Genomic DNA, 13,172 nt, shown 5'->3' with positions numbered 1-13,172 from the left:
TATATATATATATATATATATATATATATATATATATATATATATATATATATATATATATATATATATATATATATATATATATATATATATATATATATATGTATATATATATGGCAGCGCAATACACTCTTGAACACGCTTCAGGATGTTGTAGAGATGCTTTCGCTGTCGATAACTTTGAGCAGCTACGAGATCTTTTGCACGAGGTGGCTAAGCTTATAAAAATTGCTTTGACTATCCCAGTCACGTCATGCACGTCTGAGAGATCGCTTTAATGCCTCCGTCGCGTCAAAACGTACCTGAGGTCAACAATGGGACAAGCGCGGTTAAATCACATAGGAGTTCTCTACTGGCACAGAGAGCTCGCCCGCAAAATAAATCTCAGTGATATCGCGGATGAGTTTATTCAGAGATCAACTGTGCGTATAGAAACACATTCTAGATTCTACGGTAGCCTTTGTTCAAAGGACAGTGAACTTCATCACAGTTTAATGCGCCAGCTTTATTCAAGCTGTCACAGCCCCTGACCTTAATTTATCCTCTCCCATAAAATCTGCATTTTGCCGCTTCGTTATTACAACCTCTGAGATTTGAGTATTGTTCTTGTCTTTTTGTTTTGTATCGAGTTTGGTAGTTCATTTACATTTTTCAAAGGTGAAGAGTTCGTGATATGTTTTTAGAGTTTGTATGGTTACCTTACTGCGGAAATACTTGTATTGTCCAGTGGTTCTTACAAATGAAGTGTTTCTGATGAGTTTGTAATATTTGAATTTTTAGCTGTTTGAGGAAATGTTCGTGTTTCCCAGTGTTTTCTCTCACTTTGACTAAGGGCGTTATCATCATCATCACCATCATCATCAGCTTGGTTACGCCCAATGCAGGGCAAAGGCCTCTCCCATACTTCTCCAACTACCCCGGACATGTACTAATTGTGGCCATGTTGTCCCTGCAAACTTCTTAATGTCATCCGCCCACCCAACTTTCTGCGGCCCGGTGCTACGCTTCCCTTCCCTTGGAAACCAGTCCGTAACCCTTAATGACCATCGGTTATCTTCCCTCCTCATTACATGTCCTGCCCATGCCCATTTCTTTTTCTTGATTTCAACTAAGATGTCATTAACTCGCGTTTGTTCCCTCACCCAATCTGCTCTTTTCTTATCCCTTAACGTTACACCCATCATTCTTCTTTCCATAGCTCGTTGCGTCGTCCTCAATTTAAGTAGAACCCTTTTCGTAAGCCTCCAGGTCTCAGGTGCCTAAAGTTTAACGGGCGAGCTCTGCGCTGTTTCCAGTGGCAAAGATAACTTTTAGTCAGCCATGCCGCCCATTTGAACTGACATTGCGCTCTTCTATCCGGCATGTGAATCCAGTTCAGTACAAGTTCACTGTACTCTTCACTCACTTCTTTCAAGTGCATGCGTCTTTTCGGTTAGTTGGGGATAAATCGCTCGTGCAGCACTCAAGAACACTGACGCACAGAAGGATACGTGACACAGTGCAGTCATGTTCGAGTCAGTGTGTCTCCTTATACTTGAGCACTGCAAAAAGAAAACTATTTGCAGCGTATGTACCGTGTGCAATGCACAGCAGGACCTGCATCATGCAAGACATATGCATGTAGCAGCGTATACCACGATTGCTTCGATGCCCGCTTCAGAAGCAGCAAGTACTGAGTCAATGAAACTGTAATTGATTTTTTATCTCATTTTTTGATCATGGAAAGTGCAGATGGTGTGAGTGCATAGTGGGGAAGGTGAAAAGGTGCCATCAGTGCTTTGTGCAGTCCCTAAGCTTAAACTTCCCGAATCTTTTCAGCTTCTACTAAAATGTCTCTTGCTGCGATACTATAAACTGTAGTCAGGAAAAATATAAACTCAACATTAAGTTCCTAATGAATCAGAATGCGTTTGATTAACAAGTTAACACTTCTACAGCAACATTATGCCGATGCACAGCATATCTGCTTGAGATAAGTACATTCCGTAAAGGTGAACGACTGGACCTACAACAACAAACTTTGTAGTAGCACTGAAAAAAGTGCTGCCATGCGTATCAGCCACAACGAAACTGCTGCGTGTCCAACCTACTTCCTCGGAGGCACCTCTATAAAGACTGTTCGGGCCCTTTCCATTCTGGGTGCAAGATTCAGCTCTTCGCTCAACTTTTCCGCATATGTCACCAGCACTGTATCAGGATCGGCCCATTCTTGGGTTTGTGTCCCATGTCTCCCTTTCCTGGTGACCTGAGGTTTTCCGAGCACTCTACACTTTTATCACACTGCCACGGCTTGAGTACTGCTCATCAGTATACGAGCTCATGCCAGCCTACGAGGATTGACTCAAAGCCCTCAAGTAGCACACTGCAATACCAGCACAATATCGCTCTAGTTTGTATATTCTGCAGGGTGCTTGACGGCTCTCTAGACAGCACTCATCTTTTTTCTTCAGTTCGTCTGAACAAGTGGTCAGCACGGCCTGAGCCCCATCACGTTTGTATAGCCCGACACCACAACTCCATGATTATATCTGGCATACAGAGCTTTCTCTCCACCCCCTGGCCATTTGCTTCCCCTTCCTTGTGACCGGACTGAATTGGCACTCATGTGTGTTGTGCACCCGTTGACTGTATCCATGTGTGCCATGCTGCGTGATTGAGCAAGTGTGTGTGTGCGTGCGTGTGCGCGCGCACGTGGAGGGGAAGGGGGTGTCTCTGCACCCTGCAAATTCCTGCCAGGTGGCTGGCTATCAGACACTCTAGCGTACAGGCATCAGCCTTTTTTTAGTCTAGAAGGCCATGTCACAACTAAGATTATTATTATTATTATTATTATTATTATTATTATTATTATTATTATTATTATTATTATTATTATTATTAATATTATTATTATTATCATCATCATCATCATCATCATCGTCATCACTATGACCACACTGATTTCGTTGACGCCAGCGTGACACATAATTCAAGATATTTCTGGAGCTTCGTGTCTCTCACTCTTCTAAAAAGAGCGCCAAAAATGTATGTCTTCGTGATAAAAATTGTGATGTTGTCTCGAACATTGCTGGTGCCTTTGCAGAACATTTCAGTTCGCTATATGGTGTGACATATGCTTCAAGTAACCTTCCTTTTCAGTCTGGCACGGTGTGTACGCTATCAGTCAATGAAAACCTTGTTTTCAAGTGTATGAAGCGTCTCAAACATTACCTTTCTCGTGGTGCTGATGGTAATTCTTCCGCAGTGATTAAGAGGAAGCTTTAGCTCGGGCCCAACTCCGACGCGGCCTATTCAAATACATGTAAAACCGCAAAAACGTTTATCTGAGATAACCCCTGGACCGATCTGAATGAAATTTGTTGCAATTGAGAGGGAAAGCTAAATTCTAGTGACTGTTGGAAGCGGAATTTTGATTTAGGGCTTGAATTTTGTTCAAAAGAATTTCAAAAATTCAGAAGTTTGAAAAAAATAGAAGCACGAAGTTTACAAATTTATAGCTCTGCATCAAAAAAAGGTATACTGGTTTTGTAAACGGAATCCGTTAGATCATTCAAAGCGGACAAATTTGATATGGCATTTTGCATCTTACGTGAATTTGTTACGTTGTTTACAAGGGTTCTGCAAAAGTTGTAATTATATATTAATAAATTTTTTGAGATTCATGTGTAAGATGTCAAATTTGTCCGCTTTAGATGTGCTATCAGATACAATTCACAGAATTGCGATATCGTTTTTTCTTGCTGAGTTACGGAGTTGTAAACTTAATAGTTTCGTTTTCTGAAAATTTGCGATTTTTGCCAATTTTTAATAAAAAATTGACAACCTAAATCGAAAATTCGGAACCAACAGTCACTAGAATTTAAGTTTTTCTTTTAAATGCGCCAAACCCCGTCAAATTTTGTACAGTGGTTGCCGAGAAAAACGAATTCTCCTTTTACATGTATTTAGATAGGAGCGCCCGAGCTAAAGCTTCCTCTTAAGACGTATGGAAGCGTACTTGTTCCCTGTTCTCACAAGCGCATTCAATAGTTCCCTAAAGTCTAGTACGTTTTATAGCACTCAGAAGGTAGCATGGGCATTGTCCGTGCACAAATCGGGTGGTTACTAACTGCTAGTCTAGATCTATCCTCTGCATTGCGTCAAAAGTAGTTGAATTGGTATTGTATTCCTTGCTTTCTGTTAGTGCTAAGAGCATTTTAATAAATGAACAGCATGGCTTTGTGTGGCGACGACTTAAAACTATTTGAGGCTGTCAACAGTGTTCACCACTGCATCGACCTCCAAAAAGACATTTTTTCACTCTCAAACTCGTGCAGAAACAATGAGGTACTCTTAAGTCTTTTCAATACTGTGGCATTAAGTTATATGCGGAAAACACCATGTGCAATTTTCATACACCCTACGGGATGCTCCACTGCCCAGGGTCGGTGAAATGAAAGATCTTGGTGTGTACTTCGACAAAATGCTAAGCTTCTCTTCACATAGATAATTACACAACATGCCCTTCACGCTCTTGGAATTGCATGCCGTATATTGCATGATTTCCACTCACCTGTTGTGTTTCTGATATTGTATTATGCTGTGTGAATTACACTACTAGAGTATGTCTCTGTAGGAGGGGGTGCAACGTACAAATCTAATTCTGACCTCATTGGACACGTACATAATAAATTGATACCTACCTTCAAGCACCACTTTTGCCCTTCTGGCGACCACAGAACAGCCTTCTCAAATATACCTCAACTCGCACCTCTAAATTCAAGACTCAATGATTTAATCAGACCTTTCGTTCCTGTATAAGGTGGTCCATGTCGTTATGCATTCCCCAAAGCTTGTTGATCATATGCATTTGTTCGTGCCGCAACAGTATACCAGGCAGCATTTCACATTTCACATTCTTTGCATGGCTTTGTTGCAAGACAGTGTTTTATATGACTCGACTCCAAAACACATGTAATAAGAGCTGTACCTGTATTGACATACTTCACAGTTCATTTCCTGTGTTTCGTGTATCTGTAGATAATCATGTATGAGTAACTCCCTTTGACTCTTCCTCGTTTTCTTTTTTGCCTATTTATTTCTCTATCTCGCATTTTTTTTGTCTACCACATTCATGTTTTCTGTACATATTGTCTCACATATTGCTCTTTAAGTGCACCAATACGAAGGCTCTCTAGCTGTTCCTGGTCACTGCAATAAACATTTGATTGATTGATTATTATTGTAGTATAAAATCGTGCTTTTTAAGCATGTACTAGTATATTATTTAAGTGCAGTAGCTTTCGTGCAATAAAAAAAAGCACGAATTAAAAAAATGCAGTTGCCATCTCCCCTTTTTCACAGATGTTTTTGTTTGGTGAAAGTAAAACACTGACTGACTGACTGAAAATGCTATGTGCCTGATCATATGCATTGTGCTAATAATTTTTTCTGAGTTTTAATAATGGTTGGCTACTGTATCCAGTGTTGTGCATTAAATAACGTGCCACAGCAATTATTGTGTGCCTCCCAGAACAAATTGAATGTCTTTCTTCGTCAAAACATCATAGTAGGCTGAAAACAATAAACAGTTTTTTTTGCGGTGACGAAATGCATAAATTGGGAAATAACCTGTTCATACATACATGCATACATACATACATACAGATATATATATATATATATATATATATATATATATATATTGTGCAAATAAGCTGCCCCCCATACATTCGAATAAGCGCTTCAATAGTACGACTTGGCAAAGGGCAACGAAAGACACCTATAACAACCCTCCGATTCTCAAGCATGTATTATCAGACGGTATGTCGTTTTATTAATGCCCAGAAAGACAAACATGACATGTCGAAGCGAAGCCAGTTACAATAATAGAACATGGCCTTTACACTGTGTAATTTTGTTCTAGCAATTCACTCCATGTGAAGGCCTCCCGATACGGTGCTGATGCTTCAAAACAACCTAGAATAATGAATGACGTGCTCCATGGGCAAGGTTTGTCGCAATCATGAATCGAGAGGAGACAAGCTACGAATTACGTAAATTTTAGCGCTCACTCTGTTTTCCGTTCTCTTTGATTACCCCTACCTCCCTCCTTTATTGCTCTTTCTGAGCTGCGCTAAAAGCCTAAAACAGTAAATTTCAGTTATTCTAGATGTTCTCTTGTGATGCTACAGGTGTTTCAATTCTTTCTCCTGATTTTCTTAGAACACCCTTTCACGATTCTTTCATGCAAAAACAAGCATAATTATATTGTCACGGATACCTCCTTGTCTGCATCCGGTGACCGTATTTCACCGGCTAACAAATTTTAAACGTTATCGCTCGGTGCAGAACACGCCTGCATGTATCAGAAGTTTCGCGAATGTTATCGATGGTTCTGTCTGTTGTCGACGAACCTTGTATAATCTCATTGCATAATTAAAAATTACATTATGGAGTTTTACGTGCCAAAAACACTTTCTGATTATGAGGCACGCCGTAGTGGAGGACTCCGGAAATTTCGACCACCTGGGGTTCTTTAACGTGCACCTAAATCTAAGTACACGGGTGTTTTCGCATTTCGCCCTCATCGAAATGCGGCCGCGGTGGCCGGGATTCAATCCCGCGACCTCGTGCGCAGCAGCCCAACACCATAGCCACTGAGCAACCACGGCGGGTCTGATTGCATACGCGGCGCGAATTGTGTAGTAGTTTCTGGAAGGCGCGCGGCCACCAGCGAATATGCTGGAGACTTCGATGACTGATTTATAAAAGCCATGAACAAGTGTACACTAACGCAGCTTTCGACCCACGCACCAGCGAGGGAGCAGTCGCCTACCACGTAGTGGGTTCTTGTGCGGTACATTCTACCTTTACAACTGCTGATGCCGATGACCCAACACTTAACTTGAAAACCCACACTGAATCTAGAAAACCTATGTGAAAAGAAATGTTCAAAAATTTTAATTCAAGATACTGTCATTAGAGTAAACATTCTGTTTCAAATATTTTTTTCTCAACTAAAACAACAAATGTTCATGTTTTTTTTAGATTTCACAATTTATTAGTTCGTTCTTGCTGACCCCCACCAAGCAGTGATTCTGGCGCAAGACTTGCATGACTGTGCAAAGCAGCTATTATGTTGTGTGGAATGACGTTGCTCACTTGAACGAGGCGTTTTCATAGAGTTATTTTTTTTATTTGCTCGCGTGTTTGTTCAAAGTGTGGCGTGCACTGCACTTCAAGTCTTTCCTGACCTAGCGAAGGGCATTCATTGGCGAAAGGTGTGAGTGTAGACTTTTTGTTATCGTGCAAGTTCACGCTGCGGCATCCGCCGCGCTGCGTCTCGTCGTGATGATGAATGCAGAACGCTCCGCGAAGAAACGCCGCGCTGTGTTTGTTTACTCTACGTAACACAGACTCTGAGTGTCTAGCGGGCAGAAAAATGAGTAAGCCGAATGTTTTCTAAATGATAATGTGGGGTAACATTGTCTGATAACTGTTGAATATGAGTATACATGTTCGCACAGAATTGCGAATGATTCTGTGAAAAGGTTTCGCATATGTTGCTATACATTACAAGTGTGTGCTGGTCATGGTATTTTCATCCATTGAAACTTGTTATGTTTCGTCAATTATATTGGTTGCATTATTTTAGAAGAATAAAAGTGAAGTTGCTTTTGAAACATCGTGGCACTGTCATTTATTTCCATCCTATTCGCTCAGCTTCCTAAGGGACCTACTGGATCAATTTGCCGTCAATAACAGCCTAATTAGGTTCACACTAAGACATACTGCTCTCCTATAGCTTAATGACACGCTGGCACTTCAGCTGAGGCGAGTCGCAATCTCGCCTCAGCCTCAAAAGAAAAATAACTGTTGGCGTAGCGGTCAACATGCCGGACGCTAAAGAAATTCAAACAATTGCGCCAAGCAGCATAAGATCTTGACGTCACTGCCATCTCCAGTTCTGACGTCCCTTTTTATTTTTTTCTTGCTATTAGTTGTCTGTTCGATACGTAGATGGCGACGGTTGCGACGAGCAGCCATTTTCTTGACGTGTGGGCTTCTACGGAAGCTTCGCTGCCAGTTTACATATACCTTGGCCGAGCGCAGGCGCAGCAGTTTCTCTCCGGCTCCGAAATGAGTAGGCCACGCATCATACGTACTCCTGAGGAGCAGGCAGCTTTCGATAAGCAATGCCGCGAGCAGAACCGGGAACGAGCTCGTCAACGCCGTGCCGTTGCTGCAGCGCGGGCACGAGAACGGGATCGTGCAGCTGAGCGCAAGCAGCAACTGCGTACCGAGAATCCGGCAGCCTACCAAGCCGTCGTTTAACGAACCGTCGGGATTAACCCAGTGATAAACAACGGGACCGCCCGTTTCACCTTCGTTGGTTAACCATCTGTACGGAGTGCTTGGGTGGTGATCTTCTTTTTCTAATAGGTCGAGATGTCCCTTTGCCTGGCGCTCGGAGTTCTCGATAGCACAGAGATTTCCAGGCGCAGTCGCTATAGAACAGTGCACAAGGGAACAGCACATACCTGGACGTCGTCGGAGCAGCCACCCCAGCGCCAGGCTCCACGAGCGGCGGCGGTCGAGCCGCAGGCGCACTCCTTCAGCTGGCCAGTGGCGCAGGCACGGGCCACCGTGTGTGCCACGCCGGCGCTGTGCAGCGCGTACAGAAACGCCGTCTCGGGGCTGCCTGCACGGCGAAGGCAGCAACTCGCGTGCCAGCTCTCGAAAAGACTAAAGCGTGACTTTGCTGAAGCCTTGGGCCCGCCGTAATGCGCACTTAAGATGACTGCGAGAAAGTTCATCCGCACTTCTCTGATTGCGTTTTAAAAAGGTACTTTGCTACTACGAGGGCAAACACTCAGCAAAATACAGCCATCGTCTCCAAGTCACCAGCTAGCGCTAAGCATATATACTATAAACCTTGGGAGGCGACTTGCTGGTTGGTTGAGATTTTTGCAACAAACTGAGCTAGCCTGGAAGTCTGCCTTGCGATCACGTGCCTGCGATGCAACCGGCGGTCGAAAGGCGGCAGTCTTCACACTTTTCGAGTAAGCATGGAACAAACGGCTGTGCCCGCACAAAAAGCGTCACTCGGACGTATTTTGGTAGCGCGCCCCTGTCGGCAACGTGGTCGCTAGTATAGGCGGCTTATTTCGCCCTTATTTTAGCCGAGTGCCACATGACTCGTCACATTTTGCGAGTCCAAAATTGAAAACGAAGCTTCGCTTAAAATATTTGGCTGTTTCGTCCGAAGGGCTGCAAGCACTGGGCTCAAATTACATTTGAAATCATGGCTTGCCAGAATGGACAAGTAGGGTGGGGGTAGCGTCGTTTTGTGACGAGGTTCGGAACGCGTCAACATTTCAGTAGACGACCAGAGTACTTTAGTCAAGCATGTCTGACTTTCGACAGTTTGTGTTTATGAATCAGTCCCCATTTGTCGTCATCAGCGAGCCCAACCTATCAGCCCCCATCAGACTGTCCGGGTACGAGAGCTTCACGTACGCCACGCGGAGAATGCAGAAAGATTATTGCTTTCATGCGACGTGGTCTTACGTATGTCCACCATCCAGTGCTGTCTGACCATGAAAACCAGCGCGTGTGTGTATGAGCAAGCTCCTTTTCACAGTAGTTGGAGCGTATATGCATCTCGCTATCCACTCGCTATTCCGACCCTGCCAGAGTGGATGCCCAGCGAAGCTGCTGAGGGGGGAGGCATGCAATGCTTTGTCGCTCCACTCCTCCTCCGGCGCATTATTCGGCCACGGGAGAATGTGGACGTGTGGACTTCCCCTGTGACCAGCGGCAGTACGCCGCCGCTTGTCGTATTGCCTTTTATTTTCTCTTTGTCATTCCTCGTATTCATGCTGCTCCTCGGGAGTCCTACCTATACGTTGCCTAACCATAGCGGTGCTGCAACAACCAGTTGCTAGGCTGGTTCTGTTATATATGAAAGGCTAGTGACGTCACTCCCCACGTCGCTGCCGCCGCTATGACAGCTTGCGCGGCAGTAATCTTTACCGGGAAACGTATGCAGAGAGCGCTACATGCTTCGCATTGTTATCGGGGCGCCTTATCATTTAACAAGTTTAAAGCGCGAACGAAGACGGAATGGTGAAAAACACAAGCGCTTACTTCCAACTGAGTTTAATGCGGATAAACCGATGATTTTATACATGTTGTCAGAAAGCAGTATTACAGGATAAGGGAGAAAACCGCCACGTGTGGAAACAAACCCTTCACCAACCGTGGGGTCTCACGTTACAGCTCGGCTTCTTCCTTATAGCATTTCTCGAGGGATCAAATACATGAATAATAACTGCATTGTCATTGCCAAAGATGCTGCAAACGAATTCTTGAACGCACGAACTGTCAAGACAAATAAAATATATATTTTGTCGTAAAAAATTATACTCGTATGTCCCAAAAATTGTGCCCGAAATAACTGATATCAACGCTTCCATGCTTTTTTTGTATATTTAATAAGTAAGAGAAATATCACACGAACTTAAGAACTGTATCAATTCGAAGCCAGCAAAGCAGTGCATGCTGCTGATTTGAAAAAATGTAAGGGCCACGAAATGAACAAGTTGAGGACAAATATTTTCATGAAACTTTGTCATTCAAGAACCTTGTTTACATTCTGGTAGACATAAAGCAGCCAAGGAAAAATCTCAATGACGCTGCCTTCTTGTTCCAATGCAATGCGCAGGAGCAGCTGTCACCGGTCGTGTATTGTGATAATTGCACCGGAATTGTGGTCGTAACAGACACACATATAAAAAGCAAGAGTTCTGCAAAATATATGAGTACATTAGCAATGCGAAGATACAAGGGAATATACAAATGCGAAAATAGAGCTTGACAAAGGGCAAAAAAGTGTCACTGGAAACAAAGTTCACTGCATGCATACACAAAACCTCGCAACAAGATATTTAAATATATGTATAAGTATCCAATAAATCTGCGTATGTAAGAAAAAGTCATTGTAAATAATGCGTCATGCGAGGCAAATAAAAATGTTGCACAATCACAGATTCACGGATCACAGAATCCTAAGACCCCCCCCCCCCCCCTCCTCCAGTATACGCTTTCACTCGCACATACATCATGCGGCACGCGGTCACGATGTTATCGCCCTTCAACTTTATAAACAACATGACGGCGACGGCAGGAATGTCCTTGAAGTGTCCATATATTTGCTATAGCAATAATATAAGAAGTGTATCCGGCAACTGAAGCGTCCCGTGGCCCATTCCCTTCCGCAAATAAGGTAACAAAATCGAACTTTTACCACGCGACAATTCGCTGAGGGGCAACAATGTCTTTTTTTTTTCTATTGTGGGGCGGGGGCACCGAAATTAAAAAAAAAAACGCGAAGGAGAGCATGTTGGCCACAATCGAATGCCTCCTTTGGGCACCTAGCATGATGCTTTACATGATGATCCTTAGCGCAAAAACTCGAAAAAAAGAAAAGAGTGAGAGGCAAAAGCAAAGTAAAAACAAGCGCTGCACTTACAACTGTTTATTCCGAAAACAGAGCATCCTATATATACACAAACATACACATGCGCAAACTCATAAAACACACAAAGAACGCCAGCCTGCTGAAGGCATTGTTACCACTTTTTTTAATGCTTAGCAATCTCAATTCCGAATCATAAAGCGTAAAAGAGGTTTGACTCCCGCAAGCTAGACAAGTGGTTTGGATATGGTAGGCCTCTACCATATATATGCCTAGGATCCTAACGTTAAAAAACAGTAGTTCACAATCGGGACAAGACTAGCAATGCGCAGAGAAGTGCGCAGTCGTATTCTTCTTTAAAATATTTGCGTGCTCTCTCATCCGGTCGTTGACGCCGCGCCCAGTTTGCCCAACGCAGCACTTGCCACAGCTGAGAGGAATCAGACAAACCACTCCAGTGTAGTAATGCAGGTACAGCTTAACTTGCTGTAGTGGATGGATGGATGGATGGATGGATGGATGGATGGATGGATGGATGGATGGATGGATGGATGGATGGATGGATGGATGGATGGATGGATGGATGGATGGATGGATGGATGGATGGATGGGTGGGTGGGTGGGTGGGTGGATGGATGGAGGGATGGGTGGGTGGGTGGGTGGATGTATGTATGTATGTATGTATGTATGTATGTATGTATGTATGTATGTATGTATGTATGTATGTATGTATGTTATGAGCGTCCCCTTTGGAACGGGGCGGTGGGTTGCGCCACCAAGCTCTTGCTATTATGGTTCCTAATGTCCTACCTAGGTTAAAAAAGAAAAAGAAACCCTATGAACTCCCACAACCAAACTTTCTGATCTGGAATCAAGTGTGCGACCAGTTACAGGGAACCCACGGCAACCGAAAGACCTGGGCCATTGTAAAGACCCTTCTGGCGCAGACGGAATCAAAAACTGTCACGGGGCAACACATACAAAGACTTATACACAACTTCCAGGGAACCTATGAAGAAGTGCTGGAAGCCATCACTGAGAAATACATCGGAGACGAGCAACAACGGAAGACGCAGCCAGTCATTCACCCGGAGTACAAGGGGGAACCCAATCCGGATTCAGACCAACCTTTCACCAAGTCGGAGATCGTGGCAGCCTTAAGAAATCTCACAAGAAACGCGATGCCCGGCAGGGATAAAATTAACAACAAGACCCTTCGTAACCTGGACGACGGGGCGACGGAGAGTTTACTAAAGTATATCAATGAAAGGTGGGAGACCGGCAGTATACCAGTTTCCTGGAAGCACGCGGACGTAACGATGATCCCGAAACCCGGCAAGCCCATCAACCTACAGAACATGCGTCCGATCTCTCTCACGTCATGCGCGGGAAAACTCTTCGAGCACATGGTCCACAATCGTCTCTCGCCCTCCCTGGAATAAGGTGGGCACCTGCCGAACACTATGTTCGCTTTCCGGCCTAACCTCTCCACCCAGGACATTCTACTTCAGCTTAAAGAAGAAGTCATCGACGGCCTCAGCACATGCCACAAGAGTGCCATCCTGGCACTCGACGTGAAGGGAGCCTTCGACAATGTCTCACACGAAGCAGTGCTAACCAGCCTACAACATACCAACTGCGGACGGCGGACATACAACTACGTCCGGGACTTCCTGACGGATAGAACGGCGACCATAGGACTGGGGAACTT

The 13,172-nt window shown here is 44.0% G+C and overlaps 1 protein-coding gene across 2 annotated transcripts in view; it reads right to left on the bottom strand.

Moving 5' to 3' along the window:
* The window catches only part of LOC126521517 (protein Wnt-16-like), a 152,549-nt gene that overhangs the window by 60,102 nt on the left and 79,275 nt on the right, over positions 1-13,172 (bottom strand). For both annotated transcript variants that reach the window (XM_055065786.1, XM_050170224.2), the window contains one exon: positions 8,523-8,683. In XM_055065786.1, the coding sequence (XP_054921761.1) occupies positions 8,523-8,683 (161 nt within the window). The remainder of the gene's footprint in view (positions 1-8,522; positions 8,684-13,172) is intronic.

Source organism: Dermacentor andersoni, chromosome 6 (assembly GCF_023375885.2).
Source record: "Dermacentor andersoni chromosome 6, qqDerAnde1_hic_scaffold, whole genome shotgun sequence".
Classification (NCBI taxonomy): Eukaryota; Metazoa; Arthropoda; class Arachnida; order Ixodida; family Ixodidae; genus Dermacentor; species Dermacentor andersoni.
The sequence above is the reverse complement of the archived record's forward strand: the minus strand, read 5'-3'. Positions and strand labels throughout refer to the sequence as shown.